This window comes from Bison bison, unplaced genomic scaffold, assembly GCF_000754665.1.
Source record: "Bison bison bison isolate TAMUID 2011002044 unplaced genomic scaffold, Bison_UMD1.0 scf7180017864180, whole genome shotgun sequence".
Lineage (NCBI taxonomy): Eukaryota > Metazoa > Chordata > Mammalia > Artiodactyla > Bovidae > Bison > Bison bison.
The window spans coordinates 2,603,561-2,629,948 of NW_011494752.1; the positions used below are offsets into that span (position 1 = coordinate 2,603,561).

Here is a 26,388-nt window from a genome sequence, read left to right on the forward strand (position 1 = left end):
GGAAGGTTCAAACCGGAGTGGAAGCTCTCTCCTAACCGACGTGCGTCTGTGGAGAAGAGGCTTGCTCAGTGATTGTCTCGAGGGTCCCACCGGTTTAGTCACTTGCAGGGTTCTCGAGCCTCTTCACGACCGTCACCATGGAGGTGTCGCCACTACAGGTACAGCTCGCGGGAGGGGCGCGTCGCGGAGCCTCAGCGCGTCCCGGCATCTCTCCGGCTGCCCGTGAGAGAGAGGCGTCTGGGTCGTAGTCCGGCCGTCGAGGGCTGGGCGTGGGTTTTCCGCGTCTACTCGGGTCCCCTGGGCTCGGCGTGATCGCGAAGAGACTGAAACCTTTTTCTGGTGCAAGTAGTGAAGTATTGTCGGCTGTACTGGCTTCTAGGGTGCGGCGTTGTGTTTCAGTTTCTAGAGATTCATTTGGTCCCGGTGTAGGTCGATGGCATCGTGGTCCGCATGTAGCTTTACGCGGCACTGAGAGATGCTTTCCTCTCCTACCTGGGGCTGAAAATGGGATTGGACGACCCTGACCTTGGACAGTGCAGAGCAAGGAACAGGGTTCTCACTATGGAGCCGGCAGGTCCGAGATGCTCAAAATACGTCCCTCCTGTGTTTAAAACGTTAACGTGTCCAAAGGATGGAATCCTTATCCTCCCGTACTGCTACTGTAGAATCTGTTAAGTGTCTGAGACCTGGTAGGCACTCAGTAGATACGTGTGGAGTATCTGAAAGAAGGGGGTGTGTGCTGTTGATGGCATCTAACGCATGAAAGTATTTCCATGTCAGATACACATGGCAGAATAATACGTCTGTTTAAACTGACACTTGGGGGAACCTGCTGCAGTTAACTTATATTGCCATGTTTGTACAAAACTATGCCAGCTCCATTGATACCTACCAAAAGGCTGTGCGATTTGTTTTGGTGTGTGTAAGCAGACCACTACGATAGGTATTTTGTTTCTGGTTTCTGATAAACCTATGATTCAAAATCCCTTTTCTTTAATTTTTTAAAAAATTGCTAGCCTGTAAATGAAAATATGCAAGTCAGCAAAACAAAGAAAAATGAAGATGCTAAGAAAAGATTGTCTATTGAAAGAATCTATCAAAAGAAAACACAACTGGAACATATCCTGCTCCGCCCAGACACCTACATTGGCTCTGTGGAATCAGTGACCCAGGTAAAATCAGGCTAATTAAGTGTAGTTAAGATGAATACTTTTCCAGGTTAATTTTCTATATTTCATGTACTTTGTCTTCTGGAACTGGCCTAAGCTATCATCTACATTGTCATACTAATTCAGAAGACTTTACAGTAACCATGATAATAAAACAAAGTAGATATATAAAGTAACCGTATTTCTTTTTCTTATTTCCAGCAAATGTGGGTTTATGATGAAGATATTGGCATTAACTATAGGGAAGTCACTTATGTTCCTGGTTTGTACAAAATCTTTGATGAGATTCTAGGTAAGTATATTCTTAATACAAAGATCTACTGGTCAGATGTGAGAAGTATTATTCATAGCAAAAAACAGTTGGCAAAGGTTAGACAGTCTGCTGGAATCTAGGAAGTTGAGTTCTTAGAAACAGTCCTATGAATAAAAATTGCTAAATGAATACCTCATCAATGTTACTCCTGCACTGCTTGAGACTTTTTTCTTTTTATATCTTAGAGGTAAAGAGTGTTTTCTAAAATACTTTAAGTTTTTACAAATGTGTATTTTCTTTCAGTCAATGCTGCAGACAACAAACAAAGGGACCCAAAAATGTCTTGTATTAGAATCACAATTGACCCGTAAGTCTCCTGCTTAGTCTTTTGTTTTTTTGTAGTACCCTGTTGCTGTTAATTGCATTTACTTGATTTATAGTAAAGTTGAGCTTTTTTTTAATGGGATTTTGCAAAAGTGCAGAAAGGTAGAGTGCTAAAATGAACAATCTAGATAGCTACCATCTAGATCCAACAGTTGTCAACACTTTGCCATATTGTGTACCATCTATATTTTTTAATCATTTCAAAATAAATTATAGACATTATAACACTTTATCTCTAAATATTTCAATAAACATCTCCAATAAGTTCTCTAAGTATTCCAGAGTCTATAGCTATAACTTTTTCTCATGATGCTATTCAAACAGTAAACCAGCAGATGGTGATAAAGAATAATTTGATCTAACATTTCTGCTTATAAATGTCCTTTTGTGGGTAGTCAGGGTGTAGCTTCCCTTTGTTATTATCCTATTCAGTTATAACATAAACTATACTTTAGATTCTTTTTGGGAAATATGTTAATGATGTGCTTGAGTGCTCCTAAGGACTTGATGCCATAGTCTTTTAAAAAATATTAAGCTAGTTTTAAACTACGTGTCAGAGAGGGCAATGGCACCCCACTCCAGTACTCTTGCCTGGAAAATCCATGGATGGAGGAGCCTGGTAGGCTGCAGTCCATGGCGTCGCTAGGAGTCGGACACAACTGAGCGACTTCACCTTCACTTTTCTCAACTGAGCGACTTCACCTTCACTTTTCTCAACTGAGCGACTTCACCTTCACTTTTCTCTTCCATGCATTGGAGAAGGAAATGGCAACCCACTCCAGTGTTCTTGCCTGGAGAATCCCAGGGATGGCGGAGCCTGGTGGGCTGCTGTCTATGGGGTCACACAGAGTTGGACACGACTGAAGCGACTTAGCAGTAGCAGCAGCAAGCTACATGTAATAAGAACCATAGTGTGTGTCGTTAGAACTAAAATATAAGTCCGAATAAATTTTGAATATTTTATTGGTGAGCAGGGACGTTTACAATTGATAATGCGCTTTCATATTTGTTTTGCCAGTGTGCTTTGTCAGGTGGGAAAGCTAAGGGAGCTGGGACAGTGCAGATGATCCTTTTAAAAGCGGTATAATAATATTGTTTCCAAATTTTGTCCTTTTCTTTCCATTGTGCATAAGTCATTTCCCTTTGTTTATCCTAACATTTTAAAGCTTCATATTTTTTCAGTATTATCAGTGTCTGCCCAGGTGTTGGAAAAGGATTGATTTTTTTTTTTCCTTTTGGCTCCTATTTCATGAGTGTTAGGAACTAAGTGTGCTGAATTTCAGAAGGTATATATATAAAGAGTCATAAAGAAATTGAGACGTGTGTTTTAGAGACAATGGAATTTAAATATGAAAAGAATTAAGCACTAGCTTAACATCTGTTTTACAAAAAAAGAATTCAATCTTCTTTTCTTAGGGAAAACAATTTAATTAGTATATGGAATAATGGAAAAGGTATTCCTGTTGTCGAACACAAAGTTGAGAAGATGTATGTCCCAGCTCTTATCTTTGGACAGCTCCTAACTTCTAGCAACTATGATGATGAAGAAAAGAAAGTAACAGGTAGAGTATTGAGGAAAATAAAAAACACATTTGTTGCTGAAAAAATACATCTTTTCAAAGATTGTGGCCTAAAGGTTAAAAATATGGGAGTAAATCTCTATAATTAAATAGCATTGCCAGTGATTAAGAAATAAAGCTGTAAATGAGATAAGAACAATTAAATCACATTTTATATTTATTTGCCCAGGTGGTCGAAATGGCTATGGAGCCAAACTGTGTAACATATTCAGTACCAAATTTACTGTGGAAACAGCAAGTAGAGAATACAAGAAAATGTTCAAACAGGTAAGTAAATGAGTATCTTGTGCCTTGATTATAAATTATGCTATAGCAATAATAATTATAAAATAGTGGCATTAATGGTTTAACATAATTTATAATCTATTAAATCATGGGAGAGGGAAAGTGAAGTTGCTCAGCCGTGTCTGACTCTTTGTGACACCACAGACTGTAGTCTACCACGCTTCTCCATCCATGGTATTTTCCAGGCAAGAGTACTGAAGTGGGTTGCCATTTCCTTCTCGAGGGGATCTTCCCCACACAGGGATCAAACCCGGGCCTCCTGCATTGCAGGCAGACGCTTTACCCTCTACCCTGAGCCACTAGGGAAGCTCATAGAAAGTTACTCATAAACGTATATTAGGGGAGTTGGGGGGTGGGAGTTGGTTTGGTTGAGTGTGTGTTTTTCTTTTTTTAGGACTTGTAAATTTGTGTTATTTAATTCTAGTTTGTGAGATAACTTGAATTTTTTTCTCTCTATTCTTTATTTCCATAGACATGGATGGATAACATGGGGAAAGCTGGTGAGATGGAACTCAAGCCCTTTAGTGGAGAAGATTATACATGTATTACCTTCCACCCTGATTTGTCCAAGTTTAAAATGCAAAGCCTAGACAAAGATATTGTTGCACTGATGGTTAGAAGAGCATATGATATTGCTGGATCCACTAAAGATGTCAAGGTCTATCTCAATGGAAATAGGCTTCCAGTAAGTATTTTACTGAATGTAGGCAATGAGGTACTTTGTGTGACCATCATCAAAAGCAAAGTTGATTTTTTTTTCCTCCCATTTGTTTTTCTTAGCACTTCTCAGATATGTTCTGTAAAGAAAACATAATGCCACATTTTAAAAAAATCAGTTAACTTATTTTAAGTTCACTGAAGTCTTTCTCAAAGAATCTTCTAACTAAATCCTTTTGTGTCCTTTAATGACCATCCTCTTATACATATCAGTGAACACCGTTTCATTAGTTTTGAAAAATCTTTATAACCTACTTTTTCATTTACTTAAAAAAAATTAATACTATTATTTTTTAGGTGAAAGGATTCCGTAGCTATGTAGATCTGTATCTGAAGGATAAGGTAGATGAAACTGGCAATCCATTGAAAGTTATCCATGAACAAGTAAACCACAGGTGGGAAGTATGTTTAACAATGAGTGAAAAAGGCTTTCAGCAAATTAGCTTTGTCAACAGCATTGCTACTTCCAAGGTAATTTTATTTTTGAATTATCAATCATGATTTATATTTACATATTTCATGTAAGTATTCTTGTTTTAAATATATAAAATGAACTTGAATATTTGGCTACCTTGGCATCAAGGGAACTAAATTAGCTTTTAAAATGTTTGATTATTATTACAATTTTGAGGGTAATGGATTTACAGTTTGGTATTTTTCCTGATTAGGGTGGCCGACATGTTGATTATGTAGCTGATCAGATTGTGACTAAACTTGTTGATGTTGTGAAGAAAAAGAACAAGGGTGGTGTTGCAGTAAAAGCACATCAGGTATAATACTTTAACACTGTTCTTTCTTGAAAGTCAAGGAAGAAGCAAAAGTCTATAAATAAAGCATGAGTAAATTTTTAGTAATTTACTGTCAATTTTTACTGCAGGTAAAAAATCACATGTGGATTTTTGTGAATGCCTTAATTGAAAACCCAACCTTCGACTCCCAGACAAAAGAGAACATGACTTTACAAGTCAAGAGCTTTGGATCAACATGCCAGCTGAGTGAAAAATTCATCAAAGCTGTGAGTACTTGGAAGGAAATAAACGATAGAAGCATCTTCCTTTATTTTCCATTGCCCTTCTCAATTCTGCAGAAACCAAAATTCCTCCCACATGTCTTCTCTCCCTGAAAAGGAAATTAAAAAAACAACCCTTACCGCTTACCAACTCTTACCAAGCCCTTAATTATCATCTATATGACATCTCTGTTTATTTGGCCATTACATGTCACCAGTTCAGATCACTTCTGAATTTATCTCATCTAACTAGTTACCAAGCACTGAATGCCTTAAGTTGCTCTCAGCGGACACATCCAAAACTGAATCAGTTCTCTCCATACTCACTAATCGCCATTCATGGAACTTCCCCACCCTCAAAAAACAAAACTATGTCCTGTTTTAGTCAAAGGCTCCAACCAACTGTTAGGTTGCACAAACCTGAATTCCTTAATTCAGCCTACAAGACCCTGCCGTTTCCAACCTTATCTCAGTACCACTTTTCCCACATTACCTAAGTCTCACTCCTACTGGCTTTAAATTACTCAAAAACAGAGTACTCTTTCCCTCTTTAGAGCTTTTTCACATTTCGGGCAGAGGGATTACCTTGCCTGAAACGCTTTTCACTTGGCTGACTACTTTTAGGTCTTAACTGTCATTTCTTTAGGAAAACCTTTACTTTATATTCATTTCCCTAAAAATTTGTTCCCATAAGACACTGGCCATATATTATTATACATGATATGCTTTCCACTTATCTCTTCATACTGTAATCGCTCATTTTATTTCTGTCTTCCTTGTTGTACCAAACTCCTTTAGGACAAGGACTACAGCTAATTTGTTTTAACCACTAGATCTCCACATGGAGCTCAGTGCCTGGCACCATATAAGTATGTAGTCAGTAAATATTGAATGAAAACCCAAAGGAACCAGCTGCCTCAATAGTGATAATCTGAGACAGGAAAATGTGCCACATCCTGCCCATTTTTGTGGAAATTCATTTGTATTCCGTATTTCTGACAGAACTCTTTTTCCCTAACATGAATCTTCTCATTTTCAGGCGATTGGCTGTGGTATTGTAGAAAGTATACTAAATTGGGTGAAATTTAAGGCCCAAATCCAGTTAAACAAGAAGTGTTCTGCTGTAAAACATAACAGAATCAAAGGAATTCCCAAACTTGATGATGCCAATGATGCAGGTACATATTTAATGTTTCCAAAGTTTAAATCTTATACTTATTTGATTTGATTCATTGACAGCATACTGTGGGTATTTTTCCCTTGACACTTAATATTCAACAGAATATTTGTACTTTGTTAAAAATCAGCCAGTTCCCTGTTACTGAACACTTGGGTCATTTATGTTTTTAACTGTTAAAAATAGTTTTGAAATGATTATTTTGGTGTATAAAACAAGAATGTTTATACAGTAGTCTTCTCAACCTTCCTAAGTCCCTGGCTATCTCTGAAAAATAAAATGACAGACATTAACAGGAAAAAAACAAGTGTATTTATTTAATATAGTTTCATGTGACCTGAAAATTTGTAAGGAAGTGAAAACCCAAAAAAATGGTTAAACTTAAGTGATTTTATGCTAGCTTTGATGAAGAATGCAAAGTTCTGGAAAGATATGATAGGACAGTGATTATTAGCTGATTATAGTAAACCTGGGGAAACTTAGCATGGCCTTTTCATTCAGATTCTTCTTGGTGACCTTTAATCTTAGATTAAAATGTTCTTTTCTTCCGGGTTTAAGGCGAGCACCTCCTTCATGAGGATCTTATGACCTGCTTCAGGAGAGAAGTTTAGGGGAGAGATCAGAGAGATATTCTTGCTTCTACTAAAGTTTTCTTTTCTCAAAACTCCCTGAGCTTAATAAGATAATGTGCCAAGGTGCCATATTTTAGAGGCATGTCCTAAACCTCATTACCCACAAAATATGTTAAATGTAATATGATCAAGCAAATGTTTGGCAACAGTATAATCATCATGAAAGATTAGTCTAGGAAACTAAGACTTTATTAACTTACAAACTTTAGTTAAACTATAAGTCCAATTACTTAACTCTATTTCACTCTCAAGCCAACTTGTTATGAATTGTAAGTTATTTGTGTTTTATCACATGTCTGAATTAGTATATTTGAGGTTGGACTAAATATGCTAATATTTATTTATTTTAGGAGGCCGAAACTCTACTGAGTGTACGCTTATCCTGACAGAGGGAGACTCAGCTAAAACTTTGGCTGTTTCAGGCCTTGGTGTGGTTGGGAGAGACAAGTATGGGGTTTTCCCTCTTAGAGGAAAAATACTCAATGTTCGAGAAGCTTCTCATAAACAGGTAGAGTATATAAAAACTATCTTCAGAATCTAAGCTTATATTTCACCCCCTTATTGGGAGGATATAAGATATATATAAGATTTTAAAATATATCTTAGTTTGTCGTTATTTTAGAAAATTGTGTATAATGTAGCATATCTTAACAGATCTTTCTGACTTAGTAAAGTATAGGCTGCTGCTAATAACTCAAAAATACTGGAATTCCAAAAAATCCAAGCAACGTATACTGTTATAATTCTTTGTTCCTTTAAAGTTTGTAAATAAAATCTTACCTTTTTGTCTATATGTCTGTTTCAGATAATGGAGAATGCTGAAATTAACAATATAATTAAGATTGTGGGTCTTCAGTACAAGAAAAACTATGAAGATGAAGATTCACTGAAGACTCTACGTTATGGAAAGATAATGATTATGACAGATCAGGTCAGAATTAAACATGTCTTATTGTTGCATTGCTTTTCTGCCGTGAAAGGATATTATTTATCTTTAGTCCACATCTAATAAGATATGTTTCTATTTTATGCATATTATATAATACAGGTTAAGTGAGTCTAAATTTGAATAGCTTTTTTTTTCTTTAATCCCCACAGAAAAACTTTTGAGAAATTGCCAGTATGTCAGTCACAATTTTTTTTAGTTTCTAAGCAAATCTTTTGTGTTTTGGCTTTCCAAATATTTCTAGGACCAAGACGGTTCCCATATCAAAGGCTTGCTGATTAATTTTATCCATCACAACTGGCCCTCTCTTCTGCGACATCGTTTTCTGGAGGAATTTATCACTCCCATTGTAAAGGTATACTGATTTCTAAGGTACCATAATGGATATTTGAAGGCTCTACTCCTCAACCCTGGATACACATATAACCTCAGTGATGTGTGATGGTATGCAGGGAACCCAGCAGTGTGGAAAGCCATAGCAATGTGTTTTTTTTACCTCAGGTGTCTAAAAACAAACAAGAAATGGCATTCTATAGCCTTCCTGAGTTTGAAGAATGGAAGAGTTCTACACCAAATCATAAAAAATGGAAAGTCAAATATTACAAAGGTTTGTACTGAAACTCACATAGAACTTCTCATTTTGTTATATACCATTGTACAGGTTTATATGGAGTAACTTGGTGTTCTTGCTTTTGTAGGTTTGGGTACCAGCACATCAAAGGAAGCTAAAGAATACTTTGCAGATATGAAAAGACATCGTATCCAATTTAAATATTCCGGTCCCGAAGATGATGCTGCAATCAGCCTGGTGAGTTTGAGTGTATTTCGCAAATACATTCTGGTTTTAGAGGGGCTTCCCAGGTGGAGCAGTAGTAAAAAAAAAAATTGCCTGCCAACGCAGGAGATGCAAGAAACATGGGTTCCATCCCTGGGTCGGGAAGATCCCCTAGAGAAAGAAATGGCAGCCCACTCCAGTGTAGTTGACTGGAAAATCCCATGGACAAGGGAGCCTGGTGGGCTACAGTCCATTGGGTTGCAGAGTCAGACACAACTGAGCACATACACACACTGGTTTTAGAAATCAGTGTTTTAACTAGTCAACTGAAACATTTAATTTTTCATGTAATAAAATGTTCTATAAAATAGATGATTTTCAGTACACATATTCCAAAGAAAGGAATCAGGTATTTTAGAAACTGAGTTATTATGGTTTGTTAGTTTTTTCTAGAAAAAATATTTTGGTATCTGTTAGTGCCAGTAACATCTTTTTTACCTTCTAATTTGTAGGCCTTTAGCAAAAAGCAGACAGATGATCGAAAGGAATGGTTAACTCATTTCATGGAAGATAGAAGACAACGAAAGTTACTTGGCCTTCCTGATGTAAGAAAATTTTAAATATATCCCACAAAATGTACTATTTACTGACCTTTTAGAATTGATAGTATAGCAAATTAAGGCTACTAAATAAATGTTTCAGTAAAAAAGTTAATAGATAACTACTTATAAATATCCTTATTTAATGATTGCTGCATAGATGTATTAGACCTGAAAGAAACTACAAAGTCAATAAACTTTTTTCCTAATTGTACAGCAAATAAATTTGCTTTGTCTTTAAAACATAAAATACTTTATAATTCTTTGTTTTTGAGAGACTTTAAGAATTAGCATAGAAATGATAATGCTTTGTTTTATTTTTGCGTTAAGCATTGTTAAGACCAGTGATGTTTTTTATCTTAAACTAGATCATTTAATACTCTCTTTGGTTCCTCAGGATTATTTGTATGGGCAAGCTACCACATATCTGACATACAATGACTTCATAAACAAGGAACTTATCCTGTTTTCAAATTCTGATAATGAAAGGTCTATCCCATCTATGGTGGATGGTGAGTTCTATTTTTACCATAAGATGGAAATCAATGCCTAGAAATGATTAAATTAATGATACTAATATTTGCACGTCTTTCATTTTGAAGGTTTGAAACCAGGTCAGAGAAAGGTTTTGTTTACATGTTTCAAACGGAATGACAAGCGAGAGGTGAAGGTTGCCCAGTTAGCTGGGTCAGTAGCTGAGATGTCCTCTTATCATCATGGTGAGGTAAACACATTATCTATAATGTTTCTGGAAAGCATTATAGCAGAAATACCTGCAAAGTCATTCTCCAAACAGTTGGTGAAAGTATAAGCTGGTACATCCATAGTAGAGAATAATTTGGTGAAATATATCAAACTATAAAATTGTTTATTTTGTAACTTAACAATCTGATTATAAAAATAATGTGCCTATAATGGGCTTCCCTGATGGCTCAGAGGCTAAGGAATATGTCTGCAATGCAGGAGACCCACATTCGATCCCTGGTTTGGGAAGATCCCCTGGAGAAGGGAATGTCTAAAACAAGGCTACTATAATCAAAAGATATGCAAGGATCTACATTCAAAGATATTAATATTTAGTAATGTTTGCTATAACTTTGTTATGCCAAAATTTAGACATGGAAAGTGTCCATCAAATGGAAAATTATTATAAATTATGACATCTGTACATGGAATCTGTGATATAAGTGATAGGTGGGGCTTCCCTGGTGGCTTAGAGGTAAAGAATCTGCCTGCCAATGCCGGAGACACGTGTTCAATCCTTGGGTCAGGAATATCCCCTGGAGAAGGAAATGGTATTCTTCAACCCACTCCAGTATTCTTGCCTGGGAAATCCCATGGACAGAGGAGGAGCCTGGCAGGCTAGAGTCCATGGGGTCACAAAAGAGTCAGACATGACTTAGCAACAACAACATATCTATAGGTACTAACACTGAAGAACATAGTGAGGGAAAAGAAAAGAAGACCAGAATAATAATATACTCCAAACTGTTATCTTTGGTTATCCCTGGGAATGGGAAAGGGCAGTTTTCTAATTTTTCATATATGTCTGAATTGATTGCCTTTATACAAACATACATCTGTTCGTTTTTTGAAATTGGTTTTTTGCATTTATTATATAAAACATTTTTAAAGAATAAGATTTCCTGTAAGTTTCTAGATTTTTAAAGAGATGATTTTCTTGTTTGTTGCTTCAAATCAAAATATAGTAGGTACTTTGTAGATGTTCACCTAGTAAATATTTGTTTAATGCTTACCGTGTACAGAGTATACAAAATTAAATCATATATATTCTCTACCTTTAACATATAATCACAGTTAAGCCAGAGGGCTACCACACATGTGCACATACACTCACACAACTATAGAGTGAAACGTGCTAGAATAGAAAGGAGTAGTGTTTAACACAGAGGAGGAAATACTTCATTCTGCAGAGAGTGAATGGAGGAGCTGTGCCTTCAGGGTTAAGACTTGATAGAAATTGCTGGAAGGCAAGCAATTTCTGAACTAGGGGCCAGAAGTCTTAGGTTTACGTACTACGTCTGCCATGTATTTATCTTGGAAAAGCCAGTAAACATCTACACTTCATAAAACCTTACAGGATTATAGTGAAATATAGTCATAACAATAGACATGTTATTATTGAGGCTATGGATGAGACTAATGAATCTTTTTTCCCCCAGATGTCACTAATGATGACCATTATCAATTTGGCTCAGAACTTTGTGGGCAGCAATAATCTGAACCTTTTGCAGCCCATTGGTCAGTTTGGTACCAGGTTGCATGGTGGCAAGGACTCTGCTAGTCCTCGATACATCTTCACAATGCTCAGGTGGGTATGCTTCCGATTTTTAGTAAATTGTCATTTCCAATTTTGAAGTCTTGTGAGTTAGTTGACCAAAAACAGAAAAATTCAGTTAATCAGAAAATGGATTTTTGATGCAAATGTTTGCATTCTTAATTGTTTTAAACTAGCTCATTAAAGTTTAGTCTACTCTTTGCAATGAGTAGAAAATCAAAATTCTATTTCAGTTTGATAGCTTAGCCTTTATATCCCTTAAAATGTTGTTTCCTTGCCAAACTATAAATGTTTTACTCTTGTTTCTTTTCATTTTCTTCTCTTTTCTTCCATCTAGAGCTGTGGTTATCAACCAGGGTAGATTTCACCGTTGAGGGGACATATGGCAATGTCTGGAGACATTTTTGATTGTCATGACTAGGGGAGCCATGCTATTGGCATCTAGTGAGGCCAGGGGTATTGCTGAACGCTCTGTAATGCACAGGACAGCACTTGCACAGCACAGAACTATCTGACCCAGTAGTGCCAAGATTAAGAAACTCCGATATAGAGTTTAAGCCAGAGTCAAGATAAGAACTTAATTCTTCTTAAATACCTAAGTGGAAATACTGCTTCCTTTACAAGTCTGTGGAAAGTACATTATGATTGGTCAATTTTCAACTGTCATCTTATTCATTCTTTCAACAGCATAGGGCATAATTAATAATTCCATCCCTGAGCCTCTTTTTTTCTCTATTTGTCCTCCAGGACACTAGGCTGTTGGTTCTCCTCCTTATTAGTCTTCTTCACTGGGTCCTTCTCATCTTCCCAACCTCCAAATTATGGCCTGCCCTGGGGCTTCTTCATCTGATCTCTTTCTACTAACTATACTGCCTTCCCATCCAGGGATGATATCTCATGCATCCAGTCTCAGCTCCAGCCCTGGCCTCTAAATTTCATGTCCCTCTCAGCTTTTACTACTTGGATGTCTAATAAATATCTCAAACATAAGTTCAAAACTACACTCTTAGTCCCTGTCTCAGTAAATGAAATACCATCCTCCTAATTCTCAGGCTAAAAATTTGGAGTTACCTTTTTTTTTTTTTTTTTTTTTTACATTTTTTCTCTAATTTCATTTTATTTTTAATTGGAGTTACCTTTGACTTGTTTTCTCTACACTTGCATCCAGTTCATCAGCAAGTCCTGGGGACTCTGAACTGGAAAAATACTTAGTCACCCCATTCAATATATAGACTAGTATAGTCTACCACCCTTCTTTCTGTTGGCAGTAGATTAACTTTTTTAATAGGTTACTCGAGTTCAAAACCTTCCAACTTTTTAAAAAATATTTATTTATTTGGCTGTATCAGGTCTTAGTTGTCACATGCAGAATCCTTGTTGCAGCACATGAGCTTCTCTTTAGTTGTGGTGCATGGACTCTAGAGTGTACGGGCTCATTAGCTGCCTCACAGCATATGGGATCTTAGTTCCCTGACCAGGGATCAAACCCATGTCCCCTGCATTGGAAGGTGGATTCTTAGCCACTGGAATAACTTCTTCATTCAGAAAAAAATTAGAGCTTTATTTTAGCAAGCCAGACCCTATATGATCTGTGCTTCCCCTCCCCATGTCTTGATTCCATCTCATACTATCTCTTCTTCAAACACACCTGGCCTCTTTGCCTATAATCAAAGAGGCCAAGCACACTCCCTCAGTGCCTCTGACTTACTGGTACCTCTGTTTGCTGTATGTACACTTTCTCTCAGTTTCTTCTGTGCTCAAATATTATCCTATCAGAAAGGGCTTAGCATTCCTTAGCAGCCCCTCAACCAATTTTAGGTACTTTATCTATTTAATATTTACCATACCACCTGACAAAATGTACATTCATTGGCTGTACTACTAGAGTATCTACCTGTACTGAGCTCCTTAAAGACTGAGACTTAATATCTGCAGTGCTTGACATATATGTAGAAAATACTCTAAATAATATTGGTAAATGAATATTAACAGGTAAAGCCAAGGTAGTTTTTATGTATATATCTGAAATAACACATGTTCTTTCCATGAAAGTTGTGTCAAAGCCAATATTTTTCTAAAACAACATTCTTTGTTTTCTCTTTAGCCCTTTGGCTCGGTTGTTATTTCCAGCAAAAGATGACCATACATTAAAGTTTTTATATGATGACAACCAGCGTGTTGAGCCTGAATGGTATATTCCTATTATACCCATGGTGTTGATAAATGGCGCTGAAGGAATTGGTACTGGGTGGTCCTGCAAAATCCCCAACTTTGATGTTCGTGAAGTTGTGAATAACATCAGACGTTTGATGGATGGAGAAGAACCTTTGCCAATGGTAACTATTCTGTGGACTAAGAACCTTAGTTTTCCTCTGGTTTCAATTCAGCAGATGATGTAGCTAAAGAGCATAAAAATTTATTTATTGCTTAATGTTAGATTTACTGTTTAATGCTGTTGGGATTTGTTTTAGTATCACATTTCGAAAACATTCTTTTTTTAAATACCAATTTAGCTTCCAAGTTACAAGAACTTCAAGGGTACTGTTGAGGAGCTGGCTCCAAATCAATATGTGATTAGTGGTGAAGTGGCTATTCTTAATTCTACAACCATTGAAATCTCAGAGCTTCCCATCAGAACGTGGACCCAGGTAAGTAAGGATTTCTTTTTTGATTTCTGTGATGGGGAAACATTTTTTATACTAACGTATGTTGAATACACAGGAGCCTAAGTTTTAGAAACTTACAAAAGGATTCTTTCTTTTAGACGTATAAGGAACAGGTTCTTGAGCCCATGTTGAATGGCACTGAGAAGACACCGCCTCTCATAACAGATTATAGGGAATACCACACAGACACCACTGTGAAGTTTGTTGTGAAGATGACTGAAGAAAAGCTGGCGGAGGCAGAGAGAGCTGGACTACACAAAGTCTTCAAACTCCAAACTAGTCTCACATGCAACTCTATGGTATGTCCTGTTTTATGATAAACGTGTTTCCATGTATATTACAGGTTAATATCAATTTTTAAAGGATGTCTTAGGCTACTTTTACATTTTCAAAGAATGAGGTCATTCCTTTAAAACCATTAAAGTTTAGCCAATTTATCTACTGTTGACTCTAATCTTGTTTTTTCTTTTCTAGGTCCTCTTTGACCATGTAGGCTGTTTAAAGAAATACGACACAGTTTTGGATATTCTAAGAGACTTCTTTGAACTCAGGCTTAAATATTATGGATTAAGAAAAGAATGGCTTCTAGGAATGCTTGGTGCTGAATCTGCTAAACTGAATAATCAGGCTCGCTTTATCTTAGAGAAAATAGATGGCAAAATAATCATTGGTATGTTTCTGGACCGATAACTGCCTGTACTAAAATTACAATCTTGCCTCACTTCTTTTAAACAGTTTTGGTAAGAGGAATGATAGGGAGGGAGGACAAAATCCATTTATTTCTGCTGGTTCCATGTGTGTCTTTCATATATCTAAATAAGCATTTATGGTTTAAAAGAGATAGCTTTTCCTAGACTGAGCATCTTGAGAAATCAGAAATTAGTTAACATTCCCTGGTGGCTCAGACGGTAAAGTGCCCACAATGCGGGAGACCCGGGTTCAATTCCCGGGTCGGGAAGATCTCCTGGAGAAGGAAATGGCAACCCACTCCAGTACTCTTGCCTAGAAAACTCCATGGATGGAGGGGCCTGGTGGGCTACAGTCCATGGGGTCACAAAGAGTCTGACAGAACTGAGCGACTTCACTTTCACTTTAGACAGAAGAGAATGGAGAGCTAGAAGAGGTCCCTGTGTAAACTGATTGATAACAGCAGAGAGAAGTCTGATAGAAAAACCAAAAAGGAAGGAGGATTTTAAATGGATTATATTATAAGTAAATTGTATACCCAAGACTGAAAGTCCTGTCTAAGGGAATTTTAAGACATTCCAGAAGCAACAAAATCAAAGTTTAAGTATTAACCAGGAATAAAACAGTTTTGACTAAAGTTAGAAGCCTCAGCTCTGGCCAGGATTAACTAAAAAAGCCAGGTAACTATGGGTTGTAGTAGCAAGTACCAAAACATGACAACACAAGTTACATAGTGATCACAGGATAATTTTCTAATGGTACACAAAAATGTTTAGTTTAATAGTTACATATTCATGGGTCTTTTAAAATACTATAACAGTGCATCTCAGTCCCCTAATTTTACAGATACTACCGCTTAAGACAAAGCTAAATAAATAATATTGGGTATGACTCAAAAATAAAAAGTAAAGATTATATTTAGTTGACTAGAATTTAGGAAATACTAGAGACTGTCCAGGCTTCTTGAAGAGTTAATATAGAAGGCCTAAAGGTGTGACTTATGTCAAGTTAATTGGCACTTAGAACCTCACTATATCACAGCTAGTAACATTCAGTATCCCTCAAAGTCTAATAAATTGACTGTAGTAGACACTGAGAAGGGGGTACTATAGAAAAAAGGGAACAAATGCATTGTAAGGGGCCATAATCAAGAGAAATCAATGTTTGGATGGTGGCACTAAGAACTTACCTGCTCGAGTGTTGAAATGAAAAGAACAGAGTATAATTGAGGTTGATATTTATCAGAAATAAAGGTTTTGATTGTCTTCTGTTATGATTAGATCACAACCTCATATATGATTTGACTGCCCCCTTGTGGTAATTTATATTTACCAGTGGTTTAGGGAGAAGACTTGGTGTCCACCAGGATGTACAAATTTATGCAAAAAGACCTTATAAGTTCCAGTTTTAATCTTTTGACTTAATATGGTAAAAACTTTATCCTTTCCTAAAATATTGCTCAAAACTACTGTCTCTGTGTTCACATTTGTTTAAATAGAAAATAAGCCTAAGAAAGAGTTAATTAAAGTTCTGATTCAGAGAGGATATGATTCGGATCCTGTGAAGGCTTGGAAAGAAGCCCAGCAAAAGGTAATTTCTTGGTTAGCATTTTCTATGTTATTAGAGATTGTGTACAATCTAATGTCTATATTTCACATTTCCTATTAAAGATACATTTTAATTTCTTGTTTAGGTTCCAGATGAAGAAGAAAATGAAGAAAGTGACAGTGAAAAGGAAACTGAAAAGAGTGACTCTGCGACAGATTCTGGACCTACCTTCAACTACCTTCTTGACATGCCTCTTTGGTATCTAACCAAGGAAAAGAAAGATGAACTGTGCAAACTAAGAAATGAAAAAGTGAGTTGTTGCTGGATAGTACATGTTGCTTGGTTGTATTCTAATGGTGAAAGAAAATTGTGGGCTTTGGGAAAATGCTGTTTATGCACATAAATTAACTCTTAATTTTCTGACTGTCTTATGAAGGAGCAAGAGCTAGAAACATTGAAGAGAAAGAGTCCATCAGATTTGTGGAAAGAAGACTTGGCTGCTTTTGTTGAAGAGCTGGAGGTGTGTAGTTTATAATGCCCATGTTAGAATTTGTATTAATGAAATAAGCTATTCTAGCAATATACCTTGTCAGGAAATTTCACAGTTGACAATAGAAAGAATATAGGGGGCATAAGTAAATGGTACCAGGAAACACACTACCTAGAAGTTTTCACAGGAAGAGGGGAAAGGACAAAAGTTGATTTTTGACCTATTGGGAGTGAGAATTTAAATGCAGAAGAACACCAACCCAGCCCCCCAAGTAAACCTGAAAGGACAAAGACAGTTTCCTTCAGGGCTGGCTAATCAGTAGTTTAAGAAGATCCTTTGTTTCCAAATCAGTAATACTGTTTTGCAACATTATCTTTAACATAAGAAAAAGTATCTTAATTCCATAAATTAAGCTAAAATCTTTAATGTGAAGATTTATGTTATTGCACTTCAGTTTGGATGTCTAGCTTGTAATTGGTGATTGGATACATTACTGGAATCACATCCTTTCTGTTTATTTGAGTTTATAAACGTATACATTTATGTGTATGTATATGTATTTTATCCTTAATTCTGATTCCCCATTTTATCCTCAAAGGTTAAGTTGTAGAATCAAACGTAGAACTCAGTCTTTTATCTCCACTTTTCAAAGTGTGCCTTAATGTTTGAACAGCTTATCACAAATTTACCTTTGAGATGTAACAAACTGAAATCAGTTTAATCATTGCCTTTTATTCTGTCCCTAGGGATAAAGTGACATCTATGCTGTAATGTCCTTGTTAGCTTATAGACTTGCTTTCTTTTTTTTTTGATGTGACCCCATTGTATATATATATTTTTTAATTGAAGGATAATTGCTTTACAGAATTTTGTTGTTTTCCGTCAAACCTCAACATGAATCAGCCATAGGTATACATATATCCCCTCTGTTTTGAACTTCCCTCCCATCTTCCTCCCCATAGCCTTGCTTTCTTATATCCACCTTTTCTAGGTTGTTGAAGCAAAGGAGAAACAAGATGAACAAATAGGACTTCCTGGGAAAGGTGGGAAAGCAAAGGGGAAAAAAACACAAATGGTAGAAATTTTGCCTTCTCCAAGTGGAAAAAGAGTCATCCCCCGAGTGACTGAAGAAATGAAAGCAGAGGCAGAAAAGAAAATTAAAAAGAAAATTAAGGTAATACTCTTGAAAGCTTATACATAAAACACTTTAAGCATTTTTCCACTTAGAACTGAACTAATCATAGAACTTCTAATCCTGTAGTTTGGAGTTTATCAACTCATCATAACTTCCCTTTCTTACGAGCCTGATTTATTTTCAATGTTTAAGTATCTTTGAAAAAGTCATACCCATACCATTATTCAGAGCTCTTAGCCAAAATAGAAAGAAAAAAAAAATCACTCTTTGACCAAATATATATTTGTATATTTGACCCTATATTATTCTGAATAATAAGTTGGCAGAATTTGACCATTTTTGTTGTGCGGTCTTTTAGAGTGAAAATACTGAAGGAAGCCCTCAAGAGGATGGAATGGAAATGGAAAGCCAAAAACTGAGACTGGAAAAGAAACAGAAAAGAGAGCCAGGTATTGAAACATCTTAAGAAAAATGATGTAGAGTTGAGATTAAATTCTGTTTGTTACCTAGTATGTTCCACATAGATATTCAGAAGTTCTTCTTGAGGTCCATGAAGGACTATATCTGAAATTCCCTATCTTTTTCCTTGGTATTTGATTTTTGTAATGAAATACTTTATTGGGCTCTGAAGAAAATGCTCAGTTTGTTAAGTTTCACTTTCTAGCTGGTTATAAGGTTTTAATATATATAACATCAGTTCAGTCGCTCAGTCGTGTCCTTGCGACCCCATGAATTGCAGCACACCAGGCCTCCCTGTCCATCACCAACTTCCGGAGTTCACTCAGACTCACGTCCATCGAGTCAGTGATGCCATCCAGCCATCTCACCCTCTGTCGTCCCCTTCTCCTCCTGCCCCCAATCCCTCCCAGCATCTGAGTCTTTTCCAATGAGTCAACTCTTCGCATGAGGTGGCCAAAGTACTGGAGTTTCAGCTTTAGCATCAGTCCTTCCAGTGAATACCCAGGACTGATATCCTTTAGAATGGACTGGTTGGATCTCCTTGCAGTCCAAGGGACTCTCAAGAGTCTTCTCCAACACCACAGTTCAAAAGCATCAATTCTTCCACTCTCAGCTTTCTTCACAGTCCAACTCTCACATCCATACATGACCACTGGAAAAATCATAGCCTTGACTAGACAGGCCTTTGTTGGCAAAGTAATGTCTCTGCTTTTTAATATGCTGTCTAGGTTGGTCATAACTTTCCTTGTCCAAGGAGTAAGCGTCTTTTAATTTCATGGCTGCAGTCACCATCTGCAGTGATTTTGGAGCCCAAAAAAATAAAGTCTGACATTGTTTCCACTGTTTCCCCATCTATTTGCCATGAAGTGATGGGACCAGATGCCATGATCTTCGTTTTCTGAATGTTGAGCTTTAAGCCAACTTTTTCACTCTTCTCTTTCACTTTCATCAAGAGGCTTTTGAGTTCCTCTTCACTTTCTGCCATAAGGGTGGTGTCATCTGCATATCTGAGGTTATTGAGATTTCTCCCGGCAATCTTGATTCCAGCTTGTGCTTCTTCCAGCTCAGCGTTTCTCATGATGTACTCTGCATAGAAGTTAAATAAGCAGGGTGACAGTATACAGCCTTGACGTACTCCTTTTCCTATTTGGAACCATATTCATATATAAAGTTTCTTGAAGACAGTCACCACATCTTAGTCATGTTGTTTTATCCCCAGAGTTCAGCACTGTACCTGGGATATACTTAACACTCACTCAGTAAATTAAATAGAAATAACAACTCTAACCATTTGTTTATGCCTTTACTGAATATCTACTTATTTTTAACATCTTCATTGAGCTGTTTTAACATACTCACATGCAAGATTCACTCATTTAAAGTGTACCATTTGGTGATTTTAGTATACTCAGTTTTAGAACAGTTTCTTGCCCTGCAAAGAACACTGTACCCATTAATGGTCACTCTCCATTTTCTCCCAACTCCCCCTCCCCCCAGGCAACCACCAATCTACTTTCTGTGTCTAGATTTGTCTATTCTGGACATTTTATATGAATGGAATCATGTAATATTTTCCTTTGTGGCTGACTTCTTCACTTAACATAATGTTTTCAAGGGTCAGCCATGTAGTAACATGTATCAATACTTCATTCTGTTTTGTTGCCAAATAGTTTTTCATTGTATGAATATACCACATTATATTTATTTGGTCATCAGCTGATATTTGGATTGTTTCCACTTTCTTTGGAGAAGTGTCTGTTCAGATCCTTTGCCCATTTTTTACATTGGGTTATTTGTCTTTTTATTGTTGAGTTAGTTGGAAGAGTTCTTTATATTCTAGATGCCAGATCTTTATCAGATATATGATTCTCAAATATTTTCTGCCAGCCTGTGAAATATCTTTTCATTTTCTTGATGGTGTCCTTTGAAGCACAATTTTTAATTTTGATGAAGTCTAATTTATCTTTTTCTAATGTTGCTCATATTTTTGGTGTCATATCTAATCTTTTGCCTAAGGAATTCCCTGGCAGTCCAGTGATTAGGACTCCATGCTTTCACTGCTGAGGGCCCAGGTTTGATCCCTAGTTGGGGAACTAAGATCCTGCGAGCCCTGTGGTGTAGCCAAAAAAAGAAGAAAAGATTTATCCCTATTTTCCTCTAAGAGTTTTTAGTTTTAGCTTTTACATTTAGGTAATTTTGAAGTAAGTTGCATATGGTATAAGCAAGGGGTCCAACTTCATTCTTTTGCATGTGGATATCCAGATGACCCAGCATCATATATTGAAAAAACTTTCCCTATTGAATTGTTTTCACTTTTGCCAAAAATCCAAAGTTTATTTATGGATTCTCAACTCTATTCCATTGATTGATGTATATATCTATCCTTGAGTACCTACTTTTGATAGGTAATGTGTGCTCAGTTCTGTGGGGAGTACAAAGATGAATAAAACAAATAGAAACATTTTTTGTTGTTGTTCAGTTGACTGGTCACATCCGAGTCTTTGAGACTCCTGGACTACAGCACTGCAGGCTTCCCTGTCCTTCACTGTCTCCCAGAGTTTGCTCAAACTCATGTCTAGATGCCATCCAACCATGTCTGTTGTCCCCTAAAGATCTTAGTGTTGAAAAAGAAGTAGTAAGAAAATGGGAGGGGGGCTCAAGAGGGAAGGGATATATATATATAGTTACGGCTGATTCACATTGTTGTATGGCAGAAACCAACAACGTTGCACAGCAGTTATCCTCCAAAAAAGTAATAAAAGTATGCCGTATGTACTATGCTGTTTAAACTACCTAGCAATCAGTACTTTGGCCACTTGATGCTAGTGGCCAACTCATTAGAAAAGACCGTGATGCTGGGAAAGATTGAAGGCAAAAGGAGAAGGGGGTGGCAGAGGATGAGATGGTTAGATAGCATCACCAATTCAATGAACATGAATTTGAGCAAACTCCAGGAGATAGTGAAGGATGGGGAAGCCTGGCTGCAGTTCATGAGGTCACCAAGAGTGGGTCACAAATTAGCAACTGAACAACACAAAGCAATCAATTAGCATATAAAGCCAATGAATCAAATAAGTATTATATAATGTGCATGGGACAATGAGAAGGCCCCCTTCGCAGAGTGGGAGGGTTTATTTTGAAAAATAGTAGCAAATAGTTATATCAAATTGTGGAGAGTTAGGAAACCAGGTTGTTGGGGAGGGTGGATATGTTGGATTCAACTAGGTATATGAAGAAAGAACTAAGTAGACCAGTAGGGAGACTGTTCTTCTTATCTTTGGGCCTAAATGAGGGAAATAAATAGCAAAGGGTGGGTATGAGAGACAGTTGGGGTTAAGAATTAACAAGACTTAGTGACTTTAAACCTCCTCAACTCAGCCATTAAATGCCCCTTAAGGTTTGGGCCAAGCCATTCTTCCCTTTGCATTGTCTCCCTTGCCTTGACTTGTATAACTTATTGATCTTCCAGCTGTTCTTATGTCTTTCCCATCTCCACACTGTAGCCTACAAAACTCTTTAAAAATGCAAATCTGGTCATGTAAGTTCCCTTTTTAAAACAAAATTCTTAACAAGACCAGCCATTCTCCTCCTGACTTCTGTTTTCCAGCCATAATGGATTTCTTTCAGCTTCCTAAACGCACTGTATTTTCTCACAGAACTTTGTACGTGTTATATCCTGAACTAGAATGTTTGTCATCCATTTCCCTTCAGCTAGCTAACTCTTGTTTAAACTTCAGATCTCAGCTCAAACACCTCTTTCTTGCAAAAGCCTCATATTTATATATATATACATGCATCCATGGAAAATCCCATGAGAGGAGCCTGGTAGGCTGCAGTCCATGGGGTCGTGCAGAGTCGGACACGACTGAGTGACTTCACTTTCACTTTTCACTTTCATGCATTGGAGAAGGAAATGGCAACCCACTCCAGTGTTCCTGCCTGGAGAATCCTGGGGATGGCGGAGCTTAATGGGCTGCCGTCTCTGGGGTCGCACAGAGTCGGACATGACTGAAGCGACTTAGCAGCAGCAGCAGCACACGCATACTATTGATGCATACCCTAGGCAAACACATATACTGTGGGATTACTACTACTATGGGATTAGATGACCAAGCTATAAGCTCCTTAGCAAGGGGGACTATGTCTGTCTCCGTTCACCATTGTATTCCCAGTACTAGCACAGAGTTAAGTATTAGGTTGGCCAAAAAGTTCATTCAGTTAGTGACTGCTTTGTTGAATAAAGTCCTTGGTAAATAGGAAAAATATATCTTTTATTTTTACACTTTAAGCCAAATGAAGTTTTTGGGCAACCTAATATTTGAAGGATAGATGGATGATAGATGGAGAAAAGTGAGTCAGAGAATATGTAAAGATGGTTAATTCCTATCTCCTTTCCAGTTACCAAGACAAAGAAACAAACTACATTGCCATTTAAACCAATCAAGAAAGCAAAGAAAAGAAACCCCTGGTCCGATTCAGAATCAGATATGAGCAGTAACGAAAGTAATTTTGATGTCCCTCCACGAGAAAAAGAGTCACGGAGAGCAGCAGGTAAGGAAAAGTGAAGAACATGCTGCATATTCTGAAAAATTCAAACGACCTGTGTATTTCAAGATACATAATCCCAGAAATTGTTATCTTAGAGCAGTAATTAAATTTTTGAGAAATTAAGACATTTTTTCAAAGATTAAACTGAAGCTTATATCTTCAGGACATATTGTATTAATATGTGGATTAAATATTTCTCCTGTTGTCCTCTTTGATTCTTTGCATATGTATATTTTTAACAGCAAAAACCAAATTCACAATGGATTTGGATTCAGATGAAGATTTTTCAGATTTTGATGAAGACACTCAAGATGATTTTGTCCCATCAAATGCTAGTCCACCTAAGATCCAAACTTCCCCGAAGTAAGTATCCTCTCTAATAGGGATTTTAGCATGATTGTTTTTAATAGTTGATGATATATTCTTTGTTGTTTGACACATTTAGAACTGGTCGTCAGGATGTTTTGTTTTATTTTATTCTAGACATAGTAACAAAGAACTGAAGCCACTGAAGAGTGCCTCATCAGGTATGTATTTAAGTAAAAATTGTGAGATGTCTGCTTTACTGGACACTCAGGTCCACCTGGCTTCTAACCCAGACTATATTATCCAAGTCCTGTCTTTGAAAATAAATGTGGGTTCTTGTTAGTATTACATTGATATTGGTCATTAGATTTAGTTTTGCACATGAATAAGTTCTCCATTTAATATATTAAAAGTAACCATGTGCTTGCCAGGTACTGTGCTAGAGATACAAAAAATAACTTTGCTGATGAAGAACCCAGAAATTAGAACAAAGTTATAAAAGTGTGTTTGAAATATTCCAGAAAAGTCACAAACATGGTGTTTGAATAGGAATTCAGAGCAGGGACAAAGCACGGATTTTTGTGTATTGCTTATATGTACTACTTTCCTTTCCATTTGAAGTAACAGAGCTTGATGCTGATGATGCTGAGGATAATGCACCACCTCCTCCAAGCTCTCCTGCTGCAGATTTCCCAGCTGTAACTGAAACCATAAACCCTGTTCCTAAAAAGAATGTGACAGCAAAGAAGACAGCAGCAAAAAGTGAGCCTCAGTCTTTGAATTGGGTAATATTGGGATTAACTAACTGGCTTCTACAAGTCAACTTCAAATTTTTATTCTCCAAATTTACTATAGGTATTAAAATAAAGACCTTGTCTAAATGAAAACAAATCCTTAGATCTTTATAATCAAAATTGCTAGTCAGAAGATTTTTAAAAAGTGTTTCTCAAAATGCCAGGTGTTATCCTAACTAGTCATACCTATGACAGGGATGGGACTTAGAAACAGTTACAAACACTTAACATGAAGCCTATAACTACAAAAAAAATCAGATACTTAAGAATATTTCAATTCTCTTATGCATTTTCGTCTCGATTGTTGTCTTTTCCTATGTTAAATATAAGCGGAAAACAAGTTGCTAAAGAAAGTTGACTGTGGAAACGGTTCAGCTAAGAGTGACCGTGACGAATGCCTGTCTTACAGGCCAGTCTTCCACCTCCACTACAGGCACCAAAAAAAGGGCTGCACCGAGAAAACCCAAAGCGGATCCAGACTTGGACTCCGATGTCTCTAAAAAGCCTAATGCCCCCAAAACCAAGACTCGCCGCAAAAGGAAGGCGTCCTCCTCTGATGATTCCGACTCTAATTTTGAGAAACTGATCTCCAAAGCAGTCACAAGCAAGGTACTTGTTCTAGTCGGTCCTTTCACTGTAGGTTTTTTTTTTCCCACTGAAAAAAGTTACTGTGAAACACGTAATCAAGCTTTGCTGCTAATAATTTGGCTCATTTTTAAGAAAATAAATGTAAATCCATTACCCTTGTACTCTATGTAGTTTAGCTGTAAAACAGCTAAATGTCACTAATCAGTCAATGAGAGGTTTGCCTTTGGTCTGTTTCTTACTACTTGTTAGAAGGTGGAAAATTCCTTGAGTTGTAGTCTGTTGGTATATTTTTTGCATTGAAATTCTACTGTCCGGTTGATACTGGAAATTATTTGCGCTGTTCTTTTTTAGAAACCCAAGGAGGAAAGTGATGATTTCCATCTGGACTTGGACTCAGCTGTGGGTTCTCGGGCAAAATCTGTAAGAACAAAGAAACCTATAAAGTACCTTGAAGAATCAGATGAAGATGATTTCTTTTAAAATGTGAGGTGACTATTTTAAGTAATGATCTTAAAGTTAGGTAAATGTCTCAATTTCCTCCCCTCTGAATTTAGTTTGGGGAAGGCAGTTTTAGTTCAGGACCATTAAAGTGAAGTATGTAGAGCCCAAGTGTCCTTTATCTCTGTGTCATACTGTATAATACTGTGACCATCTCGTGGACAGTGTTTTGTTTTCTTCTCTGCTTTGTATATGTATTTAGTCTGTTTTCTTGTCTTTTAAAGTATGATTTTAGGTTCTCCTGGCCTCTCGGGATAGTTGTGTGGTAACTTTAGCATAATGTAGTTTGACAGTTCATTAAGCTAAAATTGGAGCCCTTTGACATAAAAGTTTCTACTCTGCCTACTTTCAGTAAATATGAGATAGAGCATGATTAGTTCTCTGTTTTATCTTAGTTTTATAAGTAATTTTCCATCAGATAGAACTCTATGTAGTTCCAGTTCCAAATACTCACTCAGCCTTTTATATGCTGAATTTTTAAGCAGTGAAAAATTGTTCATATTCTTCATATCCTTTTGAATAACAGCAGAAACCGTCAATAAAATGAAGAAAATTAGATCCTAAGTTGTGATTATCTCAACACTTGACTTGTCCTCTCAGATTGCAAAGGAGTCAGGAACAATATTCTCAAAGAATATTGATACTATACTCAGCAGTGAGCTTTTATATCCATTTTGGGAAATCTCCATAATTTTCCATTTATAAACTTTTCAAGACCTTCCTGCATTCATTACATGTGTGTGACTTGAGTGATGTTAATGTTTTTGTAAATATTTACTATGTTTTTCTATTTAGCTTAATTCCAACTATTTTGTACTTTAATAAAATGTTGTAAACATTGCAA

The 26,388-nt window shown here is 36.8% G+C and overlaps 1 protein-coding gene across 2 annotated transcripts; it reads left to right on the forward strand.

The window, feature by feature from the left end:
* Window positions 1-26,388, forward strand: TOP2A (topoisomerase (DNA) II alpha 170kDa). 2 transcript variants are annotated; one of them, XM_010842604.1, is made up of 35 exons: window positions 1-158; window positions 1,017-1,172; window positions 1,371-1,461; window positions 1,726-1,789; window positions 3,223-3,368; window positions 3,556-3,653; window positions 4,144-4,356; window positions 4,686-4,859; window positions 5,057-5,158; window positions 5,266-5,403; window positions 6,437-6,575; window positions 7,557-7,714; window positions 8,012-8,137; window positions 8,397-8,507; window positions 8,654-8,759; window positions 8,851-8,960; window positions 9,440-9,532; window positions 9,924-10,038; window positions 10,129-10,250; window positions 11,710-11,858; window positions 13,930-14,161; window positions 14,339-14,473; window positions 14,590-14,790; window positions 14,966-15,161; window positions 16,677-16,768; window positions 16,872-17,036; window positions 17,163-17,246; window positions 18,208-18,390; window positions 18,710-18,800; window positions 23,209-23,361; window positions 23,601-23,721; window positions 23,842-23,885; window positions 24,286-24,426; window positions 24,868-25,067; window positions 25,398-26,388. In XM_010842604.1, the coding sequence occupies exons 1-35, from the start codon at window positions 138-140 to the stop codon at window positions 25,524-25,526; spliced, it is 4,599 nt and encodes a 1,532-aa protein (XP_010840906.1). In that variant the 5' UTR covers window positions 1-137; the 3' UTR covers window positions 25,527-26,388. The 2 variants fall into 2 exon arrangements, with proteins under 2 accessions (XP_010840906.1, XP_010840907.1); XM_010842605.1 differs by having other exon boundaries at window positions 24,892-25,067.

Excerpts from the sequence above, each read along its gene's own strand:
- TOP2A (XM_010842604.1), top strand. The coding sequence starts at position 138 with ATGGAGGTGTCGCCACTACAG. Across the intron at positions 4,357-4,685 it reads TCAATGGAAATAGGCTTCCA|GTGAAAGGATTCCGTAGCTA; the intron begins GTAAGTATTTTA and ends ATTATTTTTTAG. Across the intron at positions 10,251-11,709 it reads CCTCTTATCATCATGGTGAG|ATGTCACTAATGATGACCAT; the intron begins GTAAACACATTA and ends TTTTTCCCCCAG.